This window comes from Danio rerio, chromosome 13, assembly GCF_049306965.1.
Source record: "Danio rerio strain Tuebingen ecotype United States chromosome 13, GRCz12tu, whole genome shotgun sequence".
Lineage (NCBI taxonomy): Eukaryota > Metazoa > Chordata > Actinopteri > Cypriniformes > Danionidae > Danio > Danio rerio.
Genome location: NC_133188.1, coordinates 14,530,206 through 14,542,234, shown reverse-complemented (window position 1 = coordinate 14,542,234; position 12,029 = coordinate 14,530,206). Strand labels below are relative to the sequence as shown.

General features: G+C 32.3%; 1 protein-coding gene across 2 annotated transcripts in view; it reads right to left on the bottom strand.

Moving 5' to 3' along the window:
- The window catches only part of atrn (attractin), a 176,170-nt gene that overhangs the window by 43,587 nt on the left and 120,554 nt on the right, over window positions 1-12,029 (bottom strand). The window contains exons 25-26 of one of the 2 annotated variants that reach the window (NM_001353962.1): window positions 6,703-6,764; window positions 1,070-1,148 (exon numbers count right to left, since the gene is read on the bottom strand). The exons of the other annotated variant lie outside the window; for it this stretch is intronic. Of the exons in view, the coding sequence (NP_001340891.1) occupies window positions 1,070-1,148; window positions 6,703-6,764 (141 nt within the window). The remainder of the gene's footprint in view (window positions 1-1,069; window positions 1,149-6,702; window positions 6,765-12,029) is intronic. 2 annotated transcript variants of the gene reach the window in all.

Sequence of the window (12,029 nt, the reverse complement as noted above, 5' to 3'; positions counted from 1 at the left end):
TGTGGGGAGTTTGCATGTTCTCCCGTGTTCTCAAGGGTTTCCTCCAGGTGCTTCGGTTTAACCCCACAGCCTGAAGACATGCGGTACAGGTGAATTGAATAAGCTCAATTGGCCATAGTGTATGTTGGGTTGTGCCTGGAAGGGCATCCGCTGTGTAAAACTTGAGCTGGATAAGTTGGCGGTTAATTCTGCTGTGGCGACCCCTGATTAATAAAGGGACTTAGCCAAAAAGAAAATAAATAAATGAATGAAGTCAAATTGATTTATTTATTTCTTTTGCAAATATTTCCCCCCCCCCAATGTATCTTATTTCCTATTTTCCTATGCCAACTCTCGACTGACATGTCTTCCACTTAAATGTATAATGTTTGTGTAAAGTCGACCAATTACAACAGACTGGGTCATCAGACTAATCCCCATAGATTAGCCACATGCAAAGAAGGGGTTTGGGAACAAATGAATCGCTGAACAAATCATATGGTAGTCTTTGGGATAATTAAGTAAAAATAAATGCATATTATAAGACAATGAAAGTGTTTTTTGACATTGCATGCATATCAGCCTGTTGTTGGAGATCTCCAAAACCAAAATATGACTTTTTATAATGCTAAATATGGGCTCTTTAAAATTATTATGTTAAAAAAAAAGAATTCATAAAAATTAAAAATTAAAATTAAAAACTGACAAGAAAAAAAAAAAACTTCTTTCCATTAAACAGATGTTGAGGAAAAATGTTTCAGGGGGCTAATAATTAAGTAGGGATAATAATTCAGACTTTAACTGTATATAGAAGGAGATAAATGGAAACTAAAATTGAAAGCGACAAACAAAAATCCCTAATATTCCATAATCAAAATATATACAAACCACCATGACATTCCAGCTATCCAATTCCCCGGGGAAACCCTGGCCAATAAATGTTCATACGGAAACCCTCAAAGTTCAAAAAACAAGCATCTGCCTTGATTGACAGCATTCGAAAATGCTTCAAAGCTACAAACACACCATCACGTGACTAACTGGATCAATCAAATGGGACAGGTAGGAAGTGAGCTGCTCCACCACTGACCTCTCTGCGCCGAGACGCCCAGCAGCTCTGCTTGATCTTCCATACGACTGCTGCCACCAGAAGCAAAGACAGGAAACAGCTGCACAAAACAAAAACAAAACAGGAGATACTCAACAAATCTGACAATTATTAGGAATTCTGGATAATCCTTTACAAAACAACAAAAAGAAAGACATCACACCCCAAGCACACACACAGGGCTGTTCATGTTTAATGGATTAGAGGCCATTTCACAAGCGCACAAGTGTTAAAGATCAGTATCCGCATGGAAACAGGGTCAGAGCTCATGAATGCAGCTCTCCTGTATAGCACAACTGGGCTGTATGTGAGGGAACCGTGGAGGTGTAGGTGCATGCTTATACCTTATAAGTGCAGGTGTGTGCTGAGATGAAAAACATTGGTCTTGGGAATAACTCACCCACACACACACACACACTGAAGCTATGAAGAGCTGCTGTAATTTATCATAGCAGAGTTGACATAACTAATGATGAGGAACCTCAGCCGACCACAGAAGCTACTGTATGGTTCTGTGTGTTTACATGCATTGTGTGTATTTCATAGTATATACAGTATGGAGATTCACATGAAAACCTTTTATTTTTAAATATCATTTTTAATTATGTTTAAATAATTGTTCCCCCAACATATAATAGAAACAATGCATGGAGCATTTGTCAACCTTAACAGAAAAATGCCTACTATAAAATTGAGGATGAAAACATCTTACACGGAGGCATCATTTGGTTGCTTTTTTTTAATCATCCTCATATATGAATATTCAGTGAATTGTTTGTTCTGTCATGTAAAATAACCTATAAGAACAATTTATTTGTTTTATATATACAGTGCGGGAAAAAGTATTTAACACATGATGTTTTGTTCTGGGAAAAATATTCTAAAGGAGCTGTTGACATGGAACCAAATCAGATTTTGGTTTAAAAAAAAAAACGCAAACATAAAAATAACAAAAGTCTGAAAAAATGTTATGTGTAATAACAATGAAATAAGGATTATGTACTGAACTACTGAAATATATTTAATCCTTTACATAAAAGGCATTTTTATTGATAACAGCTTAAAGACTCCTCTAATATGGAGAACGAAAATGAATTGCTCAGATGTAAAAATTGATGGTTATGTGCGTCTCATCTATCTATTCTGATCTTTATTTTGTATTCTCTATTAGATTTAACCCTCAGGGGTCTGAGGGTATTTTATGGCCGTGGAGAAGTTTTGACATGCACTGACATTTGTGTTGTTTTCAGTATCTTAAAAACATATTAATGGCTAACGTGTGATAACACTGTAAACAGCACTAGTTGGGCTACAATAATACCCAAGCAGCATGTTTGTATGCGTTTATGTTTTTAAGAAAAACGTTTATGCGTGGTCAGTGAAAAACTAAAAGTCACTAAAACAAGGCCATGAAACACACAGAAAACATTTGTGCACAAGACTTTTGAGAAATGGCTCTTGTAGTCTAGTGTTTTTGCTTCAAAATGATAAATGAAAAACACAAATTTTCTAAGTCACTTTTTGAGTGAAAATGGTCTATGCGAGAAGGCGTGAACTATCAATACTAAAGCAGTGTGTCACACCTGAGAAGACAAAGACCTGCTTAATAAGCCATCAGACAGGTATGTGACTAAGCCCCCGTTTACACTAGTGCGTTTTAGTTTTAAAACGGCGTTTTAGATCAAAAACGATCTGCGTCCACACTAGCGTTTCACCTAGCATTTCTGAACATATCTCCGTCTACACTACGCCACCAAAAACGTATATCACATGACCATTCGCGCACTCTGGGCATGCGCGTTCTAGTATAAACAGGAAGCATGTGTCTTGCTCGGCATTTGGTTAATCTCGGCTTTTAAAGAAATATATATATATATTGATATTTATTTACAATATTAACATAAACTGAGTGTAAATAAAAAGTATATTGAAAATATGTTGTTAAATACAATAATTTTATGACGGACGCCAATACAAACATGTGACATTTTTTCCATGTACGCGCATAGCCGCGTGCGCGACCCGGTTCACTCATATTTGTGGCTGCTAGCTGCACATAATTATAATTGATGCAAATTGCAGCTCTATGCCCTGTAAAAGACAACAGCAGTCCAGAGCCGAGAAGAGGAAAAAAGAACAAGATGAATCCCGTGCATCACTTTCAGGTAACTTCCATGAATCTTGAAAACATATTTTTGGTTGTAAATTAAGTAAATTAGTGAGGCTAACATTTAAACTTCACCACAACTGCACCAATCTTCCTTTTGTGTTGTTGTTCACATTCAGTTTTTGCTTTGCAGCTGTGCATTGTGCTTTAACTATGACAGGACATGTTCTATGACTTTTCACATTTGCTCCTCTTCCCCATGTTGCTGATAATTACACAAATTATTTTTATTAACTTGTGCAATACTTTACAATTCTGTTTGCACACCAGCTACATACACATGTACTGCATGATTATTTCACTGTATCTATTGTTTATTATAATATAGTTATTATGTATATTATTATGTATATATATATATATTTTTTGTCAATTTTTTTTACATTTCGCCACCTTGGAATTAGAAGGTTCTATCTGCGTTCTGAATGATTTTGAGATATTGAGCTTCAAAGTTTTTGCATTCCATAGCAAACAGTAATAGAAAGTCCTAAAATGTAAACAACAAACATCCCATAATGTAAATAAGTTGTCATTTAATAAGAATGTCAAAATATGTCTGGCGCACCACAGTAAAATTTCGCATAGGACACCCTTTTGGCCAGCAGCGGCCAAAATGGTGCCCTATATTCATATATATATATATATATATATATATATATATATATATATATATATATATATATATATATATATATATATATATATATATATATATATGAAGAGTTCAGATGCACAAGCCGCTAAACGCCACTTCCGCCCAAAATGAGCTAATGACATTGAGTGTATTCTTTAGGCATGAACTACACGAACAACAAATAGATTTGCTCCAAATCATTTAAATCCCAGCGTCAGCGCATTCAGAAATAACAGTTTGTAAAAGTCGCTAAACGCCACCTGTCTTTGACAGAAAAGGCCGCTATATCTCAAAAACCAATCAGAAGCGCGAATCGAATCATGTTTTCAATGTAGCAATGCACTGATACGCTGGCTTTTACGAGGAGACATATTCTTCTTTCAAATTCGATTTAAAAAGACAGAGTTTGATAAACAGGATGAGCCGGTCCAACTGTTAGTGAATGGCAAATGAAAATGTCCCTTACCTCAAAACTCTTTGCATTATAAGAAAAAGAGAACACAATGTGCAGTCGAAAGTGTAACATGCATTCATAACGTGTTTTTGCGCAGCGACGCTACTTTGAATGAGTCTGATTTACTATACAATAAACTGCAATTCTATTTCCCGAAAGACAGAGTTAAGATGCTGTTCTTTTATCCCACGTGAATGCTATGAGCATAAACACGGGAACAAGACCTTAAGTATGGTGAGAATGAATGAATGAGCTTCTAAAATTGTCTAAGAGGCATCTCTTTTTACCCAGTAGGCCTACCTTGTGTTTTATTTGCTATTGTAAGCTATTTTTTAAAAGATAAATATAATGCATAAAACTACACATTCATATTAGCCTACTTTATATTACTGATACATCTGATAAGTTTTTTATGTTAATGGACAATGCACAGATTTTGATGTTTCACAGTGTTTTTACACTACATTATTTGAATCTACCAAGCTTAGCTCACAATGTTTGCAATGTTTACATTGTTTAACTTACATTAAATCTAAATCCCAAATATCAGAAATGACAACAGATTGTTAAGATTTATTTAATGCCTATTTTTGTGTCATTGATTAAACTTTACTTCACTTAACTTGACTTCATTCCTTCATTCATTTTCCTTCTGCTTTTACCCTGGTTTATCACAGCGGAATAACAGATTTATATATTTTAAATTTCAGGTGGTTTGTGTAATGTGTTTTATGTTTGGTAAAATAATCTAATGGCATCTTCATTTTTAACTAATTACACTGTCTTGTTCCAAAAGATGGATTAAAAGGTCTTTGCATAAAAAGCAGACGTGGATTCAGCTGGTTGACGCAAAAGAAAATGTACCTTGTAAAAACAAAAGAATTGTCTAAAGTGACATTTTTTTTTTAAAAAAAAAGGTATTTTTTTACTAGCTAATAACCTTATCATTACATATAAAATTTTATCAGAGGAGCCTGATAGAAAATGCTCATTTACAAGAAAAGAGGTCTGATGGTCTGATTTTTGCATCTGAACTCTTTATATTTATACACATACATATATATATACACACACACAGTTGAGGTCAGAATTATTAGTCCCCTTCAATTTTTTTTCTTCGTTTATAAATAATTTTCAAATGATGTTTAACAGAGCAAGGATATGTTCACAGTATGTCTGATAAAATGTTTTCTTCTGGAAAAAGTATTGTTTGTTTTATTTTGGCTAGAATAAAAGCAGTTTTTAATTTTTTAAACACCATTTTAGGGACAAAATTATTAGCCCCTTTAAGCTATATTATTTTCTCGATTGTCTACAGAAAAAAACATTGTTATACAATAGCTTACCTAATTACCCTAACCTGCCTATTTAACCTAATTAACCTAGTTAAGCCTTTCACTTTAAGCTGTATAGAAGTGTCTTGAAAAATATCTAGTCAAATATTATTTACTGTCATCATGGCAAAGATAAAATAAATCAGTTATTAGAAATGAGTTATTAAAACTATTATGTTTTGAAATGTGTTGAAAAAAATCTTCTCTCTGTTCAACAGAAATTTGGGGAAAAAATAAACAAGCGGTCTAATAATTCAGAGGGGCTAATAATTCTGACTTCAACTGTGTATGTGTATATGTATATATATATATATATATATATATATATATATATATATATATATATATATATATATATATATATATATATGTATATATATATATATATATGTATATATATGTATATATGTATATATATATATGTATATATATATATATATATATATATATATATATATATATATATATATATATATATATATATATATATATATATATATATATATGCACTTTTGTGTATATGTATGTGTGTGTGTATTTTCATGCTTTCAACACACATACTGACATGGACAACAAATAATTTCTGAAAAAGTTGCAGTAAAAAATACATATGTTAAAATTAGATTATTCTAATGCTTTTATATTACTAAATGACTAAGTTTTATATTTAAAATCATAAGCGCAGTGTTGATTTAATAGGTTTTATGAGAATAACCAATACGCTAGAGACATGATGCATAACCATATGTGAACTATCATTACATATAACCACATTTACCCTTTAACAAAGCAACAGGGCTGTTTTTAAGGTTGAGTTTGCTGTATATGGTCTGAATCAATAACATATTACAGCAGGTCTTCAAGAGGTGAATTAAAGCTAGATCACGCAGGAAAGCACTTCAATCCAACGAGTACTTTAAAAAATGCATGTCACTTAGATTCAAAGGAATAAGTGAGCAGATATGAAGTTCATTAAAGATTTCAGTAGTTCACTTTGTTGCTTATTACACATGCAAAATATCTTACCTGAAGAACGTGACAAAGAACTGAACCAAATCCATGAAGTTACTGTGTTGAGAGAAAGCGATCTGAGAAGAAAAAGAGAAATGGGTATTAAATACTGATAATAATAATAATAATAATAATAATAATAATAATAATAATAATAATAATAATATACATGTTTGTGTTATGACTGTACATGTTTTTGTCTAAATAGGACATGGGAGCAAAATGTGTCGTTTCTGACTGTAGCAATACTGCCCCCTGCTGGTACTAACCTGCTTCAGACTCTATTCTAATTTACATCATTAGTAACACTATTTTGGCTCAATAATATACGTGCATGTTCTGTGTATATTTATTATGTGTACATATAAATACCCACATGCAAGTATTTAAGAAAATGTTTATTAATATACAATATATATACGGATATTATACAACTTGTATCTAAATTTAAATACCTGTAAATATTTTTGTTTTGTATAGTTTTGTTTTTATGCACAAGTGTGAATTACATATACATAATTTATGTTTGTGTATTGAATATATTTAAACGGGAATTTATTAAAACAAGTAAAAACAAGCATTTATTTTTGGATGCGATTAACCTATGCCCAGTATTATTTTTTTTTAAATGCCAGAACCACGATTATGAATCTATGTTGCTTTTTATGTAAAAAAGGAAAAAATACAGATGAGTAAATATGGATGACATAAATGCCTAAATAAATTATAAGATTATCAGAAAATATTTAGTTAATATTTAAGGTTATATTATTACATACTTTCTAAACTCATTATATATTTTTAAAAATAAACTATACAGATATTTAACAAATCATATTTATTAAAAATATTAATAAATATTTCTTTTAAATTATTTACTTTGTTTGAACATATGCAACTTTCATCCAAACTTTAAAGGTTAAGAAATACAGCTGCATTTTTTACAGAACATTATTGCTGAATCTATATTCCTCTGCTTATGTAAATGAAGTATCTGTTGACTTGACAATCAAAAACGGCCTCAAATGTAAACAAGGTTTGGAAGATTGATTCATAATGTAGTCAACCAAAAAACATTATTTAAAATTTTATTTATCTGTTTATTTTAATAACATACAATGAAATAAATATTTTTATTTGATATATGTGCCATAATCCTTTGTATGTACAAAACTAACTGTAAGTATAATGTGTCTATAATTTTAGATATTAATATAATATGCCATTATTCATTTTTACCGTTTACAGTCCTGTTTTTCCCACTTTAGTGACCAGTTTTTAAAACCCCTGGTATAATGCGTGATACTCTGCAGCACTGGAATTATTTAACAGCCAACCAATCGTAAACATCCTCAGTGTTTTCTCATTAAATATTCATACTGCATTTGAACAACTTTCACACATTGCGTTTATACTCTGTAAGAGAGAAACCAAAAAATAAATGCATTTTCCTTGTGTGCTATTATTTCATGTATATAAAGTTTAAAGCAAAATTAGTATCCTTGAATTTTTTTTTTTGTTGTTGTGCCGTTTAACATAGCAAAGAAATTTTTCAGTACTTCACATCATTTTTTTTCCACCTGGAGAAAGTCTTATTTCATTAGTTTAGGCTAGACTAAAATACTTTTATTTATTCATTTATTTATTATAATAATAACTTCAATATTTTTAGACCCTCTATAAGCATCCAATTGGCTACAGAATACACCACTGCCCACTGTCCAAAGACCTGCCAAATTAACCTAACTTGTGTTAAGCCTAATTAAGCCTACCAAATTAAGCCTTTAAATGGCGCTTAAAGCTGAAAATTTGTATATTGCACAAAAAATTTGTAAAATAGAATGCACTGTCATCATGGTAAAGACAAAACAAATCAGTTATTAAATTAGTTATTAGGTTTAAAATGCGTCTCTATTAAACAGCACTTGAACATATTTTTAAAAGAATTCAAATTTCTCAGGAGGCCTAATAACCCTCAACAGGAGAAAAACAGAGTGGATGTCACATGTCGACATCTATCCAGATGGTAAACCTGTTATTAAAAACAGTCACAAGCTCACTGCACTCTGTACTTGTCCAATCAGCATTATTAACCTTACAAATATGCAAATGAGAACATTAACCGAGAGTTTACAAATGTACAGCTGGAAATAAGAAAACCTGATTAGCCTGAATTAATTGCTAACCCAGGCCCTGAAACACGAAACAAGCTTTCAATTATGTTATCATGTTAAACGTGACCCTTTCTCTAATATGTGATGTGTGGTTAAGTGAGCTGATGTACGTTATAGAAATAGAGCAATTATGATTTATTATGAGCTAAAATTATTTTAGAAAAATGTGAAAGATTATAAAGATTACTCCAGAAATTGATTTCTTCATACCAGGGTTATTATAGTATAAAATAAATAAATAAATAATTAAATAAATAAATAAAATAAAATAAAATCACTGTCTTACTTAAAGTACTGTAATATAAAAATTTACAAAACTAGGTTTTATAAAAATATGTAAATAAGAGGGATAAAAATATGATTTCTTTGGACTCAATAGATTTAATTAGTATACGAGGACAAATAGTGAGTAAAATTAAAATAACCATTATATACGGACAAGCATGTCCACACACATCTGTTTTATGAATTTATTTTTCTTTATATCTTGAAGATAATTCTGTGATCTTTTGATTTATTTGGTAAAAAATAGTTTATATCTAAAGAGTAATTACACTTTTTCCTACCTAAACTTGCAGCGCAACATTATTTTATAGATGAGTAATATCAGACTTGAAGCAGTGCGATATGGCTGTATATTGGCACAGGTGGGAGGAGGGCCTTAGAGTCCCACCAGTGAAAATATACAGCAATATCGCGCAGATACAAATGTGATTTTGTGTTTGTACAACAGCTCGACGGAATAAGGTGTATAAAAAAATAAAGAAAAAAGAAAAAGAAAAAAAATCAAAGATGAGTCTCAAAATCATTTTGTATGAGGAACTACTCTCTTCCGCCATTCCTTCACATCTGCAGCTGATGTCAAAACAACAGAAATCATTGCTACTTCACAAACGTCACTGTAGAGCTAGTATTTGAATGATTCTTTAACGTAATATCTAAAGTGATGAAAAACAGGTGATTTTGGCAGATATTTTAAGATTATGAGGCTAAACGGCATGAAATGCCATAAGTATACAGAGATTTCCCAGTGTTTCTCTGTTGCAAATAAGAGAACAGGAATAATTTCAGGAATAATTATTCCTGAAAAAGCCAAAAAAGCTCCAACTCTTTCAGATTTCTGTTCTGTTTGCGATAAGGAAAAACGCTACACATTTCTTCTTTCTTTCTTTTTACTGAACTAGTCTGCAGTGCATTTTTTTTTCCCAAACCAGTAACCCAAACAGAAGACTCATTAGAAACAAACAGATGGCCAACCAAAAAGTAACTCAGGGTTATACAAAGAGTGGCCAACACAAATTACATACATTCCTGATATGTCCCATCTCATGAGTCCCATCTTACACTCAACACACTACAAATATATATGGTATAATAAATATAGCACTACAGCATACAAAAGAGATCGACTTAGAATGTTATTTGCCTGTTTAATAATGATTTAATCAACTATAGAAATTATGCTATTTTTATCCTCTAAAGGGCTTATCAAGCGGTCTCTGTAGCCATCTTGTGGATGAACATAATGTAAAGAAACTAATGTCTGGCGCTGTGCTGTCTCTCAGAAATTACAAATATTTTAAAATAGGCACTATCCTTATAAATAAACTGCGGTGTTGCAATCTTCACAACTACATTCTAATATTTGCCAAACTGTAGAGTGTGCTCTGATTGTCACTGTATGTGGGCGGAGTAATACACAAGGGTGAAGGGTTAGGAGGCTGAATGAGTGCTGTCATTTGCAGAATATCACACGGCTATCAGCCAATCAGATTCAAGAACCAGATAGAACTCACTCTCCAGAAACTTTGAGGTACACGTCCAACTGCTCGCTAACGCAAATTTCTAATCAGTCAATCACATGGCAGCAACCCAATGCATTTAGGCATGTAGAAATGGTCAATACATCATGGATGTGCAGCTGACAAATCTGAAGCGACTGTGTGATGTTATCATGTCAATATGGACCAAAATCTCTGATGAATGTTTTCAATATCTTGTTGAATCTATGCCACGAAGGATTAAGGCAGTTCTGAAGGCAAAAGGGGGTCCAACCCGGTATACCCGGGTTGGTATACCCGGTGTGATATATATATCTCACACATCCACATTTATCTATTTTATGTATCAATTTTCTATCTATTTTCCTTTCTATCTTTAAGACAGGGGTGTTATCTTTTAATTTATTTGGTATATAAATACGGTTAATCTCTAAAAAAAGAAAAATTACCCATTTATTTCACACATAAACCTAGCAGCGCAACCCCCTCAAGTAGTTACATCACTTCCTGTCCTTCTTTTCAGGGATGATGCGCACTCTTAAACTCGTCTAGCACAATGAGGGCAGAGACTGCGGGACACCAGAGACGCTCTTCCACTTTAAAACACTGTCATTTTCTTTCCATATTTTACCTGCTTTTCAAACAAGCTTACTCTTCCCTCTCCATTCCTCCAGGCACTTCCAAAATAAGCACTGGATTCTGAGAGAAGTGGGTAAAACTGAGCTATTGCCAGACATCCACAGCATGGATAGTGAATTCACACAGCGCTCTCATTGGGCAGATGCTGAGCGCTGATACAACCTCTCTCTTTTGCGTTGAGACACACACTGGCCTGACTCTTCAAAGACTGACTCACAGCTCCAAAACACACTGAAACACACACACATTCAATACAAAACCACAGCAATCCAACCATCACTGTCAGTCACGCATGACAACCTGTGTCTCACACCGCCATTTATATGGTGCATGTGACGTAAACACTATATATAGCTTGTTAGCAAGGCCATACTGAATCTGCGGACATTAAATTATAAACAAAATCTGCAGATTTAAGCAGAATGATTTTGAGAGTATAATAACTAAAAACTTAATCAATAAAATAATACATTTTTAGTTTAAGGTTTACAAAGCAAATCCAATTAGAATGACTTGTTTGGTAAAAAAAGTTTCTCATATATCTGAAAATACTACTTTACAAACTATATTGTACATAGTATATAAATATTAGCATGTTATTTAATTATGTTACTGAAATTAATATATAAGCTGAGTTAATATACATTTATACATTTAAATAATTAAATAGAGTGAAAGATGGCCTCAAAAATCTGTGGATTTCTGCACACACAGATTCTGTGTGGGCCTACTTGTCAGTGAAATATCA